Source organism: Xenopus tropicalis, chromosome 3 (assembly GCF_000004195.4).
Source record: "Xenopus tropicalis strain Nigerian chromosome 3, UCB_Xtro_10.0, whole genome shotgun sequence".
NCBI lineage: Eukaryota > Metazoa > Chordata > Amphibia > Anura > Pipidae > Xenopus > Xenopus tropicalis.
Window position 1 is genome coordinate 91211247 of NC_030679.2, and position 17007 is coordinate 91228253.

Consider the following 17007-nt stretch of genomic DNA (forward strand, 5'->3'; position numbering starts at 1 on the left):
AATACATTGATGGAGGAATTGTGGGGAATATCCAGAAGATTGCACACTTTCTACTGTGCCCAGGCATGCCTTTTTTTGCCTGTTGTTTCAAACAGGATCATTATACAGTATAAGGGGAAACCGTGGGAAAAAGCATAGCCTGGTGAGGGGCTAGATCATCTATGTCCATGAGAGACTGCAAGGGCACCCTATTGTTCCCCCCCCTATTGTTTTTAGGGCCTCTGTGAATGACAAGTGTGCTTGCTACTGATGGGCAGCATTGTCAGTAGTCCTCAGTGAAAAAGGAATTGTCCTAAACAATTGTGACTAGTCTTTTCCTGAGCAGTACAGGGTGCCGAGAGGCTTTCATTTAACATTGCATTTCAGACAAAGGGCTAGATTCAAGTCAATAAGCAATGTGTATCACTTAAAAGATGAAACACTAAAAACAAACATGGGCATAAATTACATATTTTGTATCCTGAACTCACTGCAACACCCTAAAGTTTAAGAATCTCAGTAACTGTAATGATCCATGCCTTTAAATTGAGCACAGTAGGTCATCATCTTGGATTTTGTTAGCAGTGTCATTGACACTTACATGCTCTAGTGTGCTCTGGGCAGCTGCTGAGAAGCTACATTTTGTTGCAAATGAAATTTGGTTGTGGTAGAAGCTGATGCTACAGGGCTGATTATTACATTCTGGTGTTAATTGCACTGGTTACTGAGCTGACACATTTTTTTTGTATTTGATTAATGATAATTATTCTAATAATAATAAAATAAAGTTGAGCTGATCAACTAAAAAGTTATTCAAACTAGGTTACATTACCTATAATGTCTTCTTGCTGGAGTATAATTTTGTTTACTTGCCCAAGCACCTTGCAAATCCAATAGCTTTAAAGCATCCTGCTGAAATAGCATATCCCTAATATTAATCAGCTGTACGAGCTTGGGGAAACTGTCATAAGTTGTGATACAACTCCTTTAAGATTGGCAGATGTCCAGGTGCTTTTGACCATATAGTAAATATAATATGCTGACTTTCAGCAAGAGTTCAGTCAGTAGGGCTTGTGCTTAACATTCTTTTTGCCTGTTGTTTTAATGAACAAAATTTATGTTTTTTTGGTAATTGTTGAGTTAGACAAGGCAAACATGAAAACTGAAACAACTTCATGTTTTCCATATGTTTTTCTATCAATGTTCTTTGTTATTTATTGTTATTTGTTAAACAGTGAGATTAAAGTTACTCCATGTTTGATCCTTGTAAGATAGGAATTCCTGCTAACACAACAGTCAGAACAGAGGGGAAAGAAGGGTTTTGTTTCTTGGTAATGTAATTATTTTGCTTAAAAATAGAGAACATTATAGAGTGGCATACATTTTCTTGTCAACTCAAGAAATAAAAAAAAAACATAGAATTTTTTTGCGATAAAAAAGTAGGCAAAAAGTATGTTCAGCACAAGCCCTATTAACTGAACTTATACCTCCCAGATGTTCCGATTTTTTGCAGGACAGTTCTGATTTCAACAGCCCACAGTCTGGGATTCTTATTGAAAATTCCCTCATTTCACTTTGATATCCTGCACTGAATGCAAAAAAAGAAACAAAATTTCCCAACCTTAATTAGATAAGTAGGCCTTTGGCAGAGAGCCCAGAATACTCAACACCTGCCCTTAAGGTCCCCATACACTGGCAGATCCGCAGATTTTCTAACCTGCCAGATCGAGATCTGGCCGAGATCTGGCCGATTTCAGGCCCGATATCGGTTGGGCAGGCCCGTCAGAAGTGCCCATACACGAGTCAATTAACTGCCGAATCGATCCAAGGGACCGATATCGGCAGCTACTATCGGCCTGTTTATGGGGACCTTTAGATACAACTGTAACTAAGATGAACAGGTCTCTTGGGGGAACTGAGACTTTCATCTTTCACCATTAGCAAAATTGTTAAAAGAAGACCCCAAAACTCCCAGAAATGTGTTCAAACTTTACATAACCTGCCAAATTTTGTAAAATGTAAGTGGTATTTATGGGGTGTGGTCACAAAAGTAAGCATAGTCAAAAAAAAGGATTTTTGTCCCTTTTTGAATTTTTCAAATGTTGGGAGGTATGTGAACTGGTTTTTAGTGTTCATGTTCCATCCATGCTGTAGATGATTGTACATAATATTATACATAAAGTACTGCATGCCAAAACATGACTGTTCATAAAATATCTCAAATATGTGTGCAGAGGCTGGTATGTACTGTAGTGTACTACTACAGTGAGATCCAGGTCTGGGCTGTAAAACCATTTATAGATTATAAGAGCTTTATATATAGATATTTATATCATTTTTTCATTTTGGAAATCAATTTTGTTACAAATGTATAAAGACTTTAGTAAAAGTTATTTATTGGCCTAGTGAAAATTAACAGAATGTGTAGCCCATATTGAATCTCACTCCAAGGCCAGAAAGTCCTTCCCAATACTCCATGGATTTTATAACCGGCAATATACAGTCTTTCTCATTAATATTCATCTGTACAGGTTATAGAACCAAATTTTTTTACTCTATGGTTTTTTTGGGTCTGATGACCCCATCCTAATGTCTTATCTCTGGTGAGCTAGATAAAAGGAGAACTGTAAATTGTGAATATATTATGAAATATGTTTGACATATTCTGTGTTTAAATTCTTGTAAGTGACCACTTGTTATTATAACACTTATTTATAAAGTGGCAACATATTCTGCAGCACTGCACTATAAATGAGGTATACAGCTATACAAATTACATTAAAAAGTGACCAATACAGAAAGTAATGAGAGCCCTGCTCAATACAATCTAAGACACCTTTCAAAGAATCTTATCAAAATGGCATGCTATATCAATAATTATTGCCATTTTTACATATTATACCTTGAACCACCATTTTGCATACCTCCCAGAGGTGTTGTTTTCTGCTGAACAGTCCCATATTTCTGGGTTTCACTTTTAGAAATTGGGAGCGTTAAAGGGGTTGTCACTTATAAATTAACTTTTAGTATAATGTAGAAAGTGATATTTTGTGACAGCTTGCAACTGGTCTTTTTAATTATTTGTAGTTTATTAATTATTTAGCTTTCTGGTCAGCAGATATTCAGTTTGGAGTTTCAGTAGCTATCTGGTTACTAAGGCCTAATATACCCTAGCAACTAGCCAGTGGTTTGAATAAGAGACTGGGCGATGAATAGGAGAGGGCCTGTATATAAAAAAAGGCATAAAAAAAAAACAATAACAATTCAATTGTAGCATCACAGAACAATAGTGTTTTTTGGCTGCTGGAGTCAATAACCCCCATTTGAAATCTGTAAAGAGTCAGAAGAAGGCGGCAAATAATTAAAAAACTATAAAAATTAAGGGGATTGACTAGAAAAGTTGCTAGGAATAGCCACTTTATAACAAACTAAAAGTGAATTTAAAAGTGAATTGTAGGCATGTCCTAAATTGCCCTTTATGGTGACCAAAAGTTGGGATGTCACCCCCCACCCTTGACCCCCAGCGCTTACCTTTACAGTGCCAGAGGGGGCGCATTGATAGTGCAGAAAGCGCAATCGCTCTTTCTACACTACCAAAGCCAAACTGGCAGTTTAAATGCTTCGGCTTATAAAGTTACCAGGGACGGCTTTTTGCCTCCCCTGGTTACTTTGGGGGCACACTGCCTGAGTTTCTCAACTCCCCTTATGGCAGCAGCACCCCTGGTTGGGCAATATGATTTTGTAATGTTCTGTATTATCAGTCACTGAACACCTAACAGGAAATAAAGCAGGTTTTATTTGCAACTAGAAATAGTGTGGGGCTGAAAGATGCAGTACTGTCTGTTTATTGGCTACTGTAACCTAGCAAGTATTTATACTTTTGGTTTGTACTTACAAAGTAAAATGGCACTAATTCAGCATGGGACTATCCAATGGCACATACTAGTAGAAAAATAGATGTTTCTTGAAAGGGTTTTATTTTTATATATGAACAGTAATGTAAATTTGGACTGTGTTATGTAATATATTTTTATAGAAACCTACAGGGGTAGTTTTCATTTAAAGCTCATGGTTTGACCTCCTTTTTCTTCCAGCATTTTGGTTTGTAGTGCCCTTTAATGTGGAAACCCAAAATGGTCGAATTTAAGCAGCAGAAGGTAGAAGATTTTTACGACATTGCAGACGAACTGGGGAGGTAATTTTTTTTTACTTTTTAATTATTTGTAATCAGTAGCCAGTGAAACAAAATCAAGATCAAAACAATTGAAAATAAGCATAACCAATTAGAAATAAACCCCTATTTTTGATTGCAGGTGTCATTATGCATACTGAAAGCCATCATTATCTTATATATATTGCAATGCAGAGCCACCCCAGCTCTACTCCCTCCCTTTGCCACAAATAGAAGGAGGTGCGACATAAGCACATACGTGTATGCTTGTGCTGGGGGGGGGGGGTGTTGCGATGTACTTGCGCACATGCTTGCGTAAGTGTTGGCCGCAAGTGTAGGAACAATTATGAGCAACTGGGTGCACGACTGGGGTGGTGGCCCTTGGGGTGGCAGCCCCGGTGGGCCCTAGACACCCCAATCTGACCCTATTGCAATGCAATGTCTGTAGCAATGAGCAAAGTGCATGTCATTTGCTCCTAGTACAGAGCATCTCTGTTCTGCACCTATCTAGGTATTAAGTTAGTGCTCTGGAGTTCATTGCACCCCCGTCACTCTTTCTTTGAGCTTCATGAATGGATGCATCAAGGGACAATCACATCTTCCCCATGTTCCACCCCTCTTGTATGCAGCACTGCATACACTGACCTCTTCATGCAGCCCTAGGATAGGGGGACCTTGTGTGTTCCCTGAGAATAATTAAAATTAGTGAGGACATATCAGCCCTGAATTCCTTTTTGAGCCAAATATCCAAGCAAGCGACCTTTACACTGCCTGTGTTACTGTTCACTAGCAGTTAACGACAGAAAACCAAAGATCTTTGGAAAAGAAACTTTCCTTTTAAGAAAAGCCCACCTGCATAATTTTTCACCTGCTTTAAGCATTGAGGCCTCTAAGCTCTGAGACAGTCAGACTCTGCTGTTCACCAGTTGTTATGCTACCCTGCTAGTCTTCCATTTTGGAAGTTGTGCTAGACCCTGCAAATAGATACCACTGAGTTTGCAGTGTGCTGCTTCCAGTTCTCCATATAAATCTCAGCCAGGGTTGGAAGCAATGAAATTAAGAATATTGTTGAGAATTGTTGCTGGAGGAAGACAGACCTAGAAAATTAAGTTACTCGTGTTGCCTTTTGTAGCCATGTTTTTTATAAATCAAAAATATGGCTACAAAAGTCATTTTAACATTTTTTTAAAAAAAAATTGATTGTGTATACTAAATACTAAAATACTTAAAATGTTGTTTCCTGTACTCCTGTAATGTCAGAAATATCCATAAAATATATAAAATTAATATTTCCATTGTTAATGAGCCTCAAAATACAAAACCATTTTTTGAACGTTATATAAGTAGTATAATTAAAGGGGCTTTCCACCAGCAACTCCTAGGGGCACATTTACTAATCCACGAACGTCCGAAAAGCGTCCGAATGCGGTTTTTTCGTAATGATCGGTACTTTGCGACTTTTTCGCGAATTGTCGCGACTTTTTCGAGCTCTCAATACGAAAGTTGCGATAATTCGCGAAAGTCGTAATGGCTACGAAAAAGTCGCGACAATTCTCCAAAGGCATAATGGCAATGAAAAAGTTGCGACAATTCACGAAATTTGTTATGGCTATGAAAAAGTTGCGACAATTCGCGCAAGTCGTACCGGTTACGAAAAAGTTGCGACAATTTACGGGAAAGTCGTAACGGCGACGAAAAAAACGCAAAAAATACGAAAAAGTCGCAAAATGTTCGTTTTCCAATCCGAATTTTTCTCATTCGGATTCGTGGATTAGTAAATCAGCCCCCTAGTATTGGAGTATATATCGCTGGTTGTCACCTGCGATAGCAGAGATCTATAATGGGCAACTCAACTGCTCCGTGGGTTCTTACCCTTAAACACTCAAACTACTTTGTCATACATAAAATAATAGTTGTCTTAGGTCATTTAAAACTTGTCTCTAGGCAATGCCCCTTAGTGATTGAAAGTAAAATAATTATAATTTAGTTGAGAAGAAAGGTGTATGATACAGAAAGGTTTTGTTTTTGATATATGAGAATTGATTTGCACAATGCAATGTAAGAAAACAGCTTTATAATATGTAGATCATAATTGTTTATGATCTGCTGCTCACTGGCAGAGGTTTGTAGTCAGACTTTTTAGGTTTGAGCACCCACTTCTGCCTAACATTTGGTCAGGGTCTTTCTTAACTTATCTATAGATCTGCAGATCTGTAAAACTTGCTAGAACAACAATGCTGATATAGTTTCAGAAGTATCCTGGGAAGCACAGTAATCACTTGCCCAGGCACTCACTTTGGGAATCGTTGACTTAGCATCACCCACCAGCTTTAGATGATGCTCTGGTAGTTGTTGTTCAATGTTGTTCCATGTTATGCATTTAATAATAATAAAACCATTAACAGTGTGACTTCAAACTTTTAGTCTTAAAGAAACTTTTTTAATGCATATTTTCAGTTAATATATATGGGATCACATATAAGTATGTTATGCTATGTTATGCTATGATATGGAATGCTTTTCTACAGCATTAAGAAAAGGACCCATGTGGCCTTTGTAGTAAATCATGCTGTGTGCAGGGGATGAGAAACAAGAAAAACAAATGCCCTGGTTACTGACAGAAGATGGGCAGGAATGTACCAGAGGAATGCTAATTATAGCCTGGGAAAGTGTATATGTGTGTGTATGTGTCTGTGTATCCCACACCACAAGGAAAAACTGCCACAAATTAAATTAATATATTATGTGATAACATGTATTGAAGGGTCTAATGCAAGTGTGCATAGCAAGCAGTGGCCAGACACTTCTAAAGTGATACATAAAGTGCTAAAGAACTGATTTCATGATGTAACATTTATTTTCAGAAGGATAAGCTTGTTCTCAGGAATCAGTTTTCATTAGCACAGAGTGTTAGGCCAGATGGGATGGTATTGGCTTTTATAGCCAGTCCTGTGCTTGTATGAGGGGAATTACTGCAGACACATGATAGCCCTGCTAGAATCAGGATCAAATGCCTCTCATAACATAGCATCTATATTGAGAAACTAACTCAGTCATTCCTGGGTTTAGGAAGTTATTACTAGGAAAAGTGGTACAAAAATCAGAGTCAATATTTTTCCTTTATGCTTGGCAGAATCCTTATAGCTCTTGTTTTTTGCTTTTCTGCCCTGCTGCAGCTGCTTCCCATTCATTTAAATCGGCTGCAGGATGGCAAAAGCATTTCCACTGCCATGGTTCTTCCTGAGATGACCTCAGCAGTATTTGTGCCATGCACAGTCATTTTTAATTTGAACCCAGAAATTTGGCACAGGATAAGACAGGCAGCTGTATATTTACAGACAAAGGAACACATTCTGAAGCAGAAGGGGTGGGGGATTAAAGAGGAAGCTTCCATTATTTAAGAACTGAAATTCATTCTATATTTGGGCTCATACACATGGGTGCAAGTTTCACTTATTAAACATGCCTTTTAACAGCTTTATGAATGCATTCTAAACACATACAAAATTTGCAATGCAAAATATGTATTTCATTTCCAGAATATTAATTATGATAACTTCTATTTAAAGTAATAATAACTTAATAAGGTTCTCTAACCAGTGTTTATATGTTTTTACTGAACTTTACAGGGGTTGTTCATCTTAAAATTAAATTTTAGTATGATGTAGAGCTTGATATTTTAAGACAACTTGCAATTGTTATACCTTTTTGTTCAGTTGTTCTCCAGTTTGAAAGGTCAGCAGTTATCTGCATGCTAGGGTTTAAATTATCCTAGCAACCAGTCAGTGGTTCGAGTGAGAAACTGGAATATGAATAGAAGTGGGTCTGAATAGAAACATAAGTAATAAAAAGTAGCAATAACAATAAAATTGTAGAATCACAGAGCAAGTGATTTTGGCTTCTGGGGTCAGTGTCCCTCTTTTGAAAGTTGGAAAGAGTCAGTAGAAAAGGAAAATATTTAAAAAGTAATAAAACAATTAAGACCATTTGAAAAGTTGCTAAGAATTGGCCATTTTATAACATACTAAGAGTAAACTTAAAGGTGAACCACCCCTTTAAAATGTTGTTGGTCTAACAGGCAAAAGAAGACACAAATGTGTTACATATATACTAGGCAACAATATCACAGTGGAAACTCAGTGGAGGTCTGACTTTTTCCTTTGTCAATTCCTTGAAGTTTTAGCCCAATATCATGTTTTGGATTTGCTTAGGAGTTTTCCAAATACAGAAGCCATATGCACTTGTGACATAGCACTTGTATTACAAACCCTTTAAGAACAATTTGTGAATACAGTGCACATTCTAAAGCCTTACTTGCACGTTCAAACTGGGTGATATGTGTCAAAATTACAGTCTATCTGAGCAGTCACTTTTTGCCTTCAGTTGTCCATTCCATTAAACCCATATGACAGGAACAATCTGGATTCAGTTTGCAGAATAATTTGTCTTTGCTGTAAATTTGATAGCAAGGATAGTAAATTATGGATGCATTTGATTCCAGATTCTTTGTGGAATACAGATATAAAAACAAAATGTTATCTGTGGTAGAGCTAAGCAGATTGAAAAAACAAGACCCCAACCGTAACCCACTTTTTTGCAATTACTAGCAGTATGGATCTATTTTTTTTACACTTACACAAAAAGGGTAACAATAAAGGGCAAAAGTTTTGTTTCAGGGGTGCTTCTGTCATAAGTTTAGTTGAGAAACTCCCCTCAGGTGGTAGTTCCCCTGAAGTTACAGGGGAGGCAAAAATCCGCTACTGGTAACTTTAAAAGCTGAAATTCTGATTTTTTAAATCAGAATTTTGGCTCCTCTAGTACAGAGAGCGCAATAGGGTGGCCGCTGTTCCTTGTTTGTATTCTAATGTCAGCCTTTGGATTCTTTACAGGAACATAACCATTTTAAACCATATAGCATGTCCTTATATTCTTTTTGCACATAGTGAGCTAATAAATGATTGTGCTAAAGTAACAATAACAAGCTGAATGAAAATACTCACAAGTAAGCATGTCATTGAATCTATAAGCCACTGTAGTCTATACAAACCTGTTAAAACCCAGACACAGCTGAATGAAACCCAAGAACCAGGCAACTTAAAGGCACACATATCATTTTGATTATAGTTACTTGACTTCATATACTTAAATGAAATGAAAATGAAATGAGGTAAATAGATAGGCTGTGAAAAAAAAGTATTTCTAATATACTTAGTTAGACAAACATGTAATCTATAATGGCTGTAGTGAGTGGATGTGTAACATAATAGCCAGAACACTACTTCCTCCTTTCAGCTCTCTAACCTCTCTAACATGTAATCTTTAAAAGCTGGAGTGAACCGACGTCTAAGATAATAGCCAGAACACTACTTCCTCCTTTGCAGCTATTTATACTGGGACAAAACTGTTCACTTAGTTTGCTCTTGTTCCTTAGCATGCTGGTCAGATTCAAAAGGTAACAGTTATGTCCCATATGGCTCATTGGTTCACTCCAGCTTTTAAAGATTACATGTTTAGCTAACTATCTATATTGAAAACATTTTTTAATTTTGCACTCTGTCTATTTTACCAAGTTTCATTTTTACACTGAACTGTTCCTTTAAGATGGAGTTTCTTGTGGGGATGCCTGTTAGGCCTCTGTCTTAGCTCTGTGAAATCTTATTTTTCTCTCAAACAGTTTTTGGTAACTCAGGGATTATACTGACTATGATCATTTCACACAACTTGGTACTAGGCTTTGCAATTAGGCCTGGATTGAAGTTCCTGGCTTAAAAAACAGTTGTTGAAACAGAAAACCTACCTATAGTAACCTACTGTTAGAATGAAAATTGTGAAGTTCCAGCAACTTAGAACACCTTTAAGACTGTTGCTATTTGCCAAAGAAGCCTTCTCAAAGGGCAAGAGTCCAAAGCAATAAGTTCAATAGTGAGGTGCAAGGTGAACTTACTGATTACCTTATGATCTACACTCTAATAGAACCAGACTAGTGAATCATCAAGCCTTTCAAATTTACTGCAGGAGCATGTAAAAGTTTTTGTAAAGGCTTGTGGTGTCTGTGGACACTGATGAAGCATTTCATTCAAGAGAGTTGCCCTTCTTGTGGGGAAACAACCTTAGAATGGTAAACAGTGAACCTTCCAGGATGCCCCGTCTATAATTTTGTGGAGATACATATTTCATCTTGTTAACTAATGGTTAACTAGCAGTTATGATTTTATTTAATTTGTTTCCCCTAGGGCAAAAAAAGAAAGAATCTCAAAGCTAGAGTCTGTCAAGTCACAGTAGACTTATCTGAATGACAGAAACGTGCATCTATGGCACTATGGAATGCAGTGGTGGACTGCTTGTGGCAGCCAAATACAGTGTTCCTTTGGGCCATCTGTAACTAATACACCCAGTTGTTACTAAAGCAAACCTGAGATAAAAACAGTGGATATCAGGAGCTTCTTAGGGTAATGTACAATAAACAGTCTAAAGTTTGTCCACATCTAGTAACTCAAAGCAACCAATCAGAGGTGTTCTTTCAAACACCTAACCAGTAAATGCCACAGGTTTATTAGTTACTGTGAGCTACTAGGCAAATAGCAAACGCTAGACTATTTATTACATTACCTCAATACAGCTTTCATAAACACATGCCACCACTGTATATTGTCTTGCCAAAAGCTTTCGCTTACATATACAATTGATAATTACCACACAGATATCCTCTGTATACCAGTATTACTTACTTTTTAATTAATTACTTACTCTTGCCTACAACTTCTTATTCAGTGGACAGTTTGCCATAGTTAAAAGATGCAGAGAGAGGAAAACAGGAGTAGAATATGCAGCCAAGTTCATCAAGAAACGCCAAAGCCCTGCCAGCCGCAGAGGAGTGATTCGGGGGGAGATTGAACGCGAAGTAGACATCCTGAAGGATATCCAGCACCAAAACATTATCACTCTGCAGGATGTCTATGAGAACAAGACTGATGTGGTCCTCATCCTGGAGCTGTGAGTTTAAAATCTTGACTCATGAGCTTAGATTTTTGAGTGTATTGTGATAAAGTGCTTGGTTCAGCAATGGATTCTGCATTAAATGTTAAGAAATACTATCATCTTAGACTGTGCTCCTTTAAATATCTCGATCTATGCATAGAATATCTTATTGTCTCACACATTCATATATGCACTGGGCCAGTAATAGAGACAGAGGTTCTTCAAACTTTCTGAAATTATCAAGATATTCTTAAAACTATTATTATGGACCTTAAAGTGGACCTTGGTCAAAGATAGTACTATTAAAAAAAAAAAAAAAAAAAAATGATTTCAGCCATTCATAGGGTCACAATCAGGGATACCAGATTAGAGACTGGGGTTGGAAGAGGCAAGTTACAAATAGAAGTTGGCATCTCTTTTTAAGACCCATAATGAGGTTATATTTTCTAGTTAAGGAAAATATTTTGAACCATACCACACATAAGTAATGATATTTCTTTATACTATAACATATCTTCATATATAGTACATGTTAATGAAAAAATAAAAATAAAAATGTAAATAAAAACAGAGATTATTCAATATGGCATTTTCACAGATATGCTAAATAGTACATCAATAAAACAAGTTATTTATGAGTATCATTATTTCATTATTATCATTATTTCTATTATTATAATAGTTGTATTATTTCCTGTCAACATATAGTGCTATATTTTTTTGATGAGTAAAGCATAACATTCTTTCTCAGCTGCATAAGTGAAAAAGACATGAGCTTGTCTGTGTTGAAGACCAGAATTAGAGTGGTAATCTTGTATGTGGTTTACAAGAAGGATATTGCATGTCACTTACTTCCTCTAGATTTTAGTATACTGTTTAGTGGAAAAAAGAACAATTTATTTTACACTGGTTATATGAAAATATATTCAATAATTAATGGGTCAGCTCCCTGTTTTTCAAATTGAAATATAATAGATTGGCTAAGTGTTCAGGTTTGCAAAAATACTTACAATGATACCATCAGTATCACTTTAAAGGAGAACAAAACTGTAAAAATAATAACTAAAAATACCATATTTTATATACTGAACTTACCACTCCAGCCTAAATAAGTATCTCTACAGTAGTAATGATCCAGGCTTCACAGTTGTCACGGGAGCTTCTCATTTTGGATTTTATTAGAATTTGGACTGGATTCCTAACAGGGCACGTGAGTAAGCGGAATACACTCACATAGGTGACCAACTGGATTTCCTCCTAATATTATGGGCAGGGCCATTGGATGCATTGGTTGTAAACTTCAATCAGCAGAACCAGCCTGCTTAGAAACTGTTAGTGTATGTATTTGCTGAAGCACCGATTTTTTTGGGTCGGGGTTTTGTCTCCGAAAACCCCATTTTTTGTCAGAAAAAAACATAGCTTTTCCAATATTTATTATGCAACAAAACCACAACCTTTGCTAATCCGAAAATACGCCGGCTAATAATTTAAACCAATGTGTATGACTAGTTAATGAAAGTGTGTCACCACTGTCTAAGATGTGCGCTTGTACGCATACACACAAATTATGAGACCAGCTCACACAAGAAATTGTGGTGCGCACAAGAAATTTTGCATAAAAATACATATCATTTTGTACTGTGCTCACCAGTTTTTCAAATGTGTGCACATGGTTTTCAAGATCGTGCACAAAACAAATGTTTGGCACACAGAGCCAAGAAGAAATTAGAGAGAACATTGACTCACTGAAATATATCTTACTGAAATCATAATCATTGTGAATATGCCCAAACCATAATGGTTGTATCAAATAACCCACTCAAGTGACATATTCTTCTTGTATCCATTTGACCAATGCTGTAACATATGATGATTAACCAATGCAGTGAGAGGCTTTTGTTTAAACCAGAAAGCACACAAATGTTGCAATTATAGTTTTCTTTCTAACAGGAGCCTATAAAAATCTCCCCCCAATTCCTAGTTTCAACTAGGGTTGCCACCTCACTGGTATTTCATTTCGGTGGGGGGGGGGGGGCACAAGGCATGTACCTCTTTTACCTACCCCTAGTAAGCCTGCAAGCTTGGGGGGATGGTCAGGCTGACCAGTCAGCCAAGTTGCCTAGGGCACCAGGTCAGTTTAGCTTGGAGCTGGGGCCTATATATATGGTGGCAGCCTTGGGTTGTACAGTCCTATATATAGGATTGCTGAATTTACCCCCCCCCTAGCCTTTCTTGATTGGCTCATGAACCAACTCTACTGCTTACCCTATAAATTGCTAAGGCTGCTTCAATGTTAGAATGTGCCTTAAAGAGCAAGGAAAGGCTACTACTGTAGCCCTTAACATAGTGTAGAGCCCCCCTTGCTTAGCTGTATCTGCAGCCTCTCACGGCCGCCATCTTGGATTCCCCCGCTCGATCAGACAGACCCCCCCCCGCTCGCTCCCCGTCGCTTGCTTGCCTGCTTGCTTCGGCTGTCTGCACGTCTCATCTCATGAACCAGGGGAGCCAGCAGGAGCCAGGCGCCTGCTTGTCACACTGAAAATGAGCAGGGCGCATGCGCCGCCTTCAGTGTCCCGGTCACACAGTCAATGTAGGAGTGAGGCATTATGGGAATCCTCTTTACCCAGCTCAGCGTTTTTTCTTCTTGTTTGGCTTCAGATCTTCTGAACAGGTGAAATATGGGGAGACTTAAGGGCACTATTGAGACAACTGAAGGTATGCCTGCAGCTTGAGATTAACTCTTTATTAGACTTTCCTTCTCCTTTAACCAACTTCAGTCAGTCCTGTGTTAATAATATAATGTATAAAGGGAAAAGCCATAAGCAAGGTTATAGAATTTCTGTTTAGAAATTGTATAGATGATAACTAAGATTTACATTAAAAAAGTTCTGGCTCCTCTCTTTTTAGTGTTTCTGGTGGAGAGCTCTTTGATTTTCTGGCTCAAAAGGAATCACTTAGCGAGGAAGAAGCTACAAGATTCATCAAGCAGATACTAGAAGGAGTTAATTACCTGCATACCCGCAAAATTGCACATTTTGACTTAAAGGTGAGATTAAAGGGCAGAGGTACAATGTATTAAGAAAAAGTAGTGAAAATAAGGCTAAAAGTAAAGCCAGGCCAACATTTGTGAGTGAGTATTTAGCAACTGGGAGTTTAAGGGACACGTGCCAGAAAACAAGCGCCTTTGAGGTGACTGCCAATGTTAGCTATGGATGAAAGTGATCAGATGAGTATTGCTGATACTGTGTTGTTGCCAAAATATTAAATATATCCATAAGTTTAATCACCATATTTTTTTTTTTTAAGGCACTATTCTTTCTCAGAATTTCCGCCAAATTTTGCATGATGCATATCTTTGTACTCCATGATGGAAACAAAGATTTGTACCTGATCGTAAACAGCACATATCAGAGTGTAAATTGTATGTGCCACATACTGGAAGGGGGCTGGAACAGTGGCATAGACTTGTACACCCCTAAGCTGGAGTTTTGCACTTAACATCTCCTCAAGACAGGTGTTAAATACAGGACTGTTTTGTACCAGAGTCCACCACTCTACATCTGATGCACCAAAATAGTTGCAACCAGTGCAGCATGCACATACCGGGTAGTCGAGGAATACACTGTTAAATGTCATATCTATATTAAGAGAACACTCCAACACCTGTTGTGTTTAAAGGTTTTCTTTCTTCACATGAATATTTTTGATCTGCACACCCACTTTAACAATTAAATACTACAATTTTACGTACACCTTATAGTGGAACTCCAATATACTGTGATCCACACATCTCTAACCTGGTGAAAAGGTCACTTGGTTCTCATGGTGGCATGTTCTTTTTAAAAGCAATGCAATAGATACTTAGTTAAAAATGTTTATTTCTCTATTTTCAGCCAGAAAACATTATGCTTTTAGATAAAACAATCCCAATGCCACATATCAAACTGATAGATTTTGGCCTGGCACATACAATAGAGGATGGGGTGGAATTCAAGAATATTTTTGGGACTCCTGAGTTTGTAGGTGAGTATTAGCTTTCATTTAAGCTCTATAATTATTATCTTTGGTACAAGTAATAGTATGTATTGCTGTAACGCAGTACTTTTCAGGGACAATGACTTTCTGCACTGTAGGGCATTCAATTTGAGTCTAGTGCAATAACGAGATGTAAAGGGTTTATCACTAGGGGTGGTGCCAGATTTTGGCCCGCACTGGCCCTGCATGCTTTTCAGTGAGCACCATGGAGCAATCCTCTTCTTCCTTCTTCTTTTTTATTTCTTTAGTGCCCCCAGCCAGACACATGAGGAAGATGAAAAGCTGTTTTTTGGGGGGGCAGGGTTTTTGTTAAAGGTTGGCTTTTCACATACTGCGTATGTAAACCCACACCAAGAAAAAAGAAGCAGGAAGAGGATTGCTCTGTGATGCTCACTAAAAAGTACCCCAGGTTGGTGCAGTTTCCTGCTAACCAAAGCACCGGACGGGGTATTAGGTAAATGATTACAATATATTCCGTAAGTAACAGCCTAGCTGAGTCTGAGTCCTGTGATTTACCCACTGCCTTAACTTCTCCCATATGACAGAAGTCTGTGTTGTTTTAAGCTTTAAATATTATGGTCTTGAAGTACATATTTTTTACTGTATGTATGCAGTGTAAAATGTTTTCTATAATGTAAAAATACATGGTGAAATAGTGCTAAATGAGCTTTTTTTAATTATTGCTTAAAATAAATTCTATGGGAGATTGTCTTCCCATAATTTTGAGCTTTCTGGGTAACAAGTTTCTAGATAAGGGATCCTATACATGGACTAGTTATTAAAAAATGTAAAACATATACTGTAACATTCTTGAATTGAGATAATATAAAAGCAAAACTTAGATATTCAACTGCTCAGCCTTACTGCTTCCAGGTTTGATGCATTAATCCCCAACGGCTCCCGCTTGCCTCTTAATACATTGTAAATGAAGAGGAGAGCACTGTCCTGCAGTGCAGTGGTCTAAATAATAGTTTTTCAAAGCAGTGAATCTGCAGGATAGTGCTCTCCTCTTAATTTACAATAATATAAAAGCAACGTGGTACAAAAAATAGGTTTACAGTAAAATCCAGTTTACATTATTTTAAGGGAAAAAATGGTCACTTTCTATAGATAAGCACAGGAAACACTCTGCCTGTGGCAGACACTGATAGGCAGATGTCCATCAGAAATGAGTAGTGATTACCAATCATTAGCCATAGGCTGTATTACATTTATACAAACACTATACTTTACTATAATTTACATGAAATACGCCATGTTTTTGTACCTGCTATGTAGCTTTATCCAGCATAATTTAATAAATCACACACAAGTTGAATTCACATTTTGTAAACTGCAACTCCGAGCATCCCTCAATGACATCTTAATGACTTCTTGGTCATTTCTTTTTTTTCTGTACATATTACATTTTCAGTCTCTATACTATAGTCAGTGCAGCATTTGAAGTAGTGATTTGCAAGTTACTAATTTTGTCTCTGTGTGGAACAGTTAAACAATGAAAACATGTAGAAAGAGTAAATGAACTACATATTACTGATATTGTCTATTTCCTTTCCTGACTGCAGCTCCTGAAATAGTCAATTATGAGCCGCTTGGCCTGGCTGCAGATATGTGGTAAGTTTATTCTCTTTTCATGTGTCTGTGGTGGGCCTATTGGGAGTGGAGGAGGGGTTTTGGCTATCTCTCAAAATTGCCCTCTGTTGGTGTGTCTGTCAGGGAAGGCAGTTTACATACAAAGCACTTACTGATCTCTCTGTTACAGGAGCATTGGAGTAATTACCTACATACTGTAAGTATTATAGTATAATAGTAGTGTATATGTTTTTGTGTATTTTCATTTGAGT

At 37.4% G+C, this 17007-nt stretch overlaps 1 protein-coding gene across 3 annotated transcripts in view; it reads left to right on the forward strand.

Annotated features, from left to right (window-relative positions):
• dapk2 (death-associated protein kinase 2) overlaps positions 1-17007 on the forward strand; it is a 51194-nt gene that overhangs the window by 10931 nt on the left and 23256 nt on the right. For all 3 annotated transcript variants that reach the window (XM_012966053.3, XM_012966054.3, NM_001126642.1), the window contains 6 exon segments: positions 4074-4174; positions 10922-11143; positions 14036-14174; positions 15022-15151; positions 16729-16777; positions 16926-16952. In XM_012966053.3, coding sequence (XP_012821507.1) covers positions 4098-4174; positions 10922-11143; positions 14036-14174; positions 15022-15151; positions 16729-16777; positions 16926-16952 — 644 coding nt within the window. In that variant the 5' untranslated portion in view covers positions 4074-4097.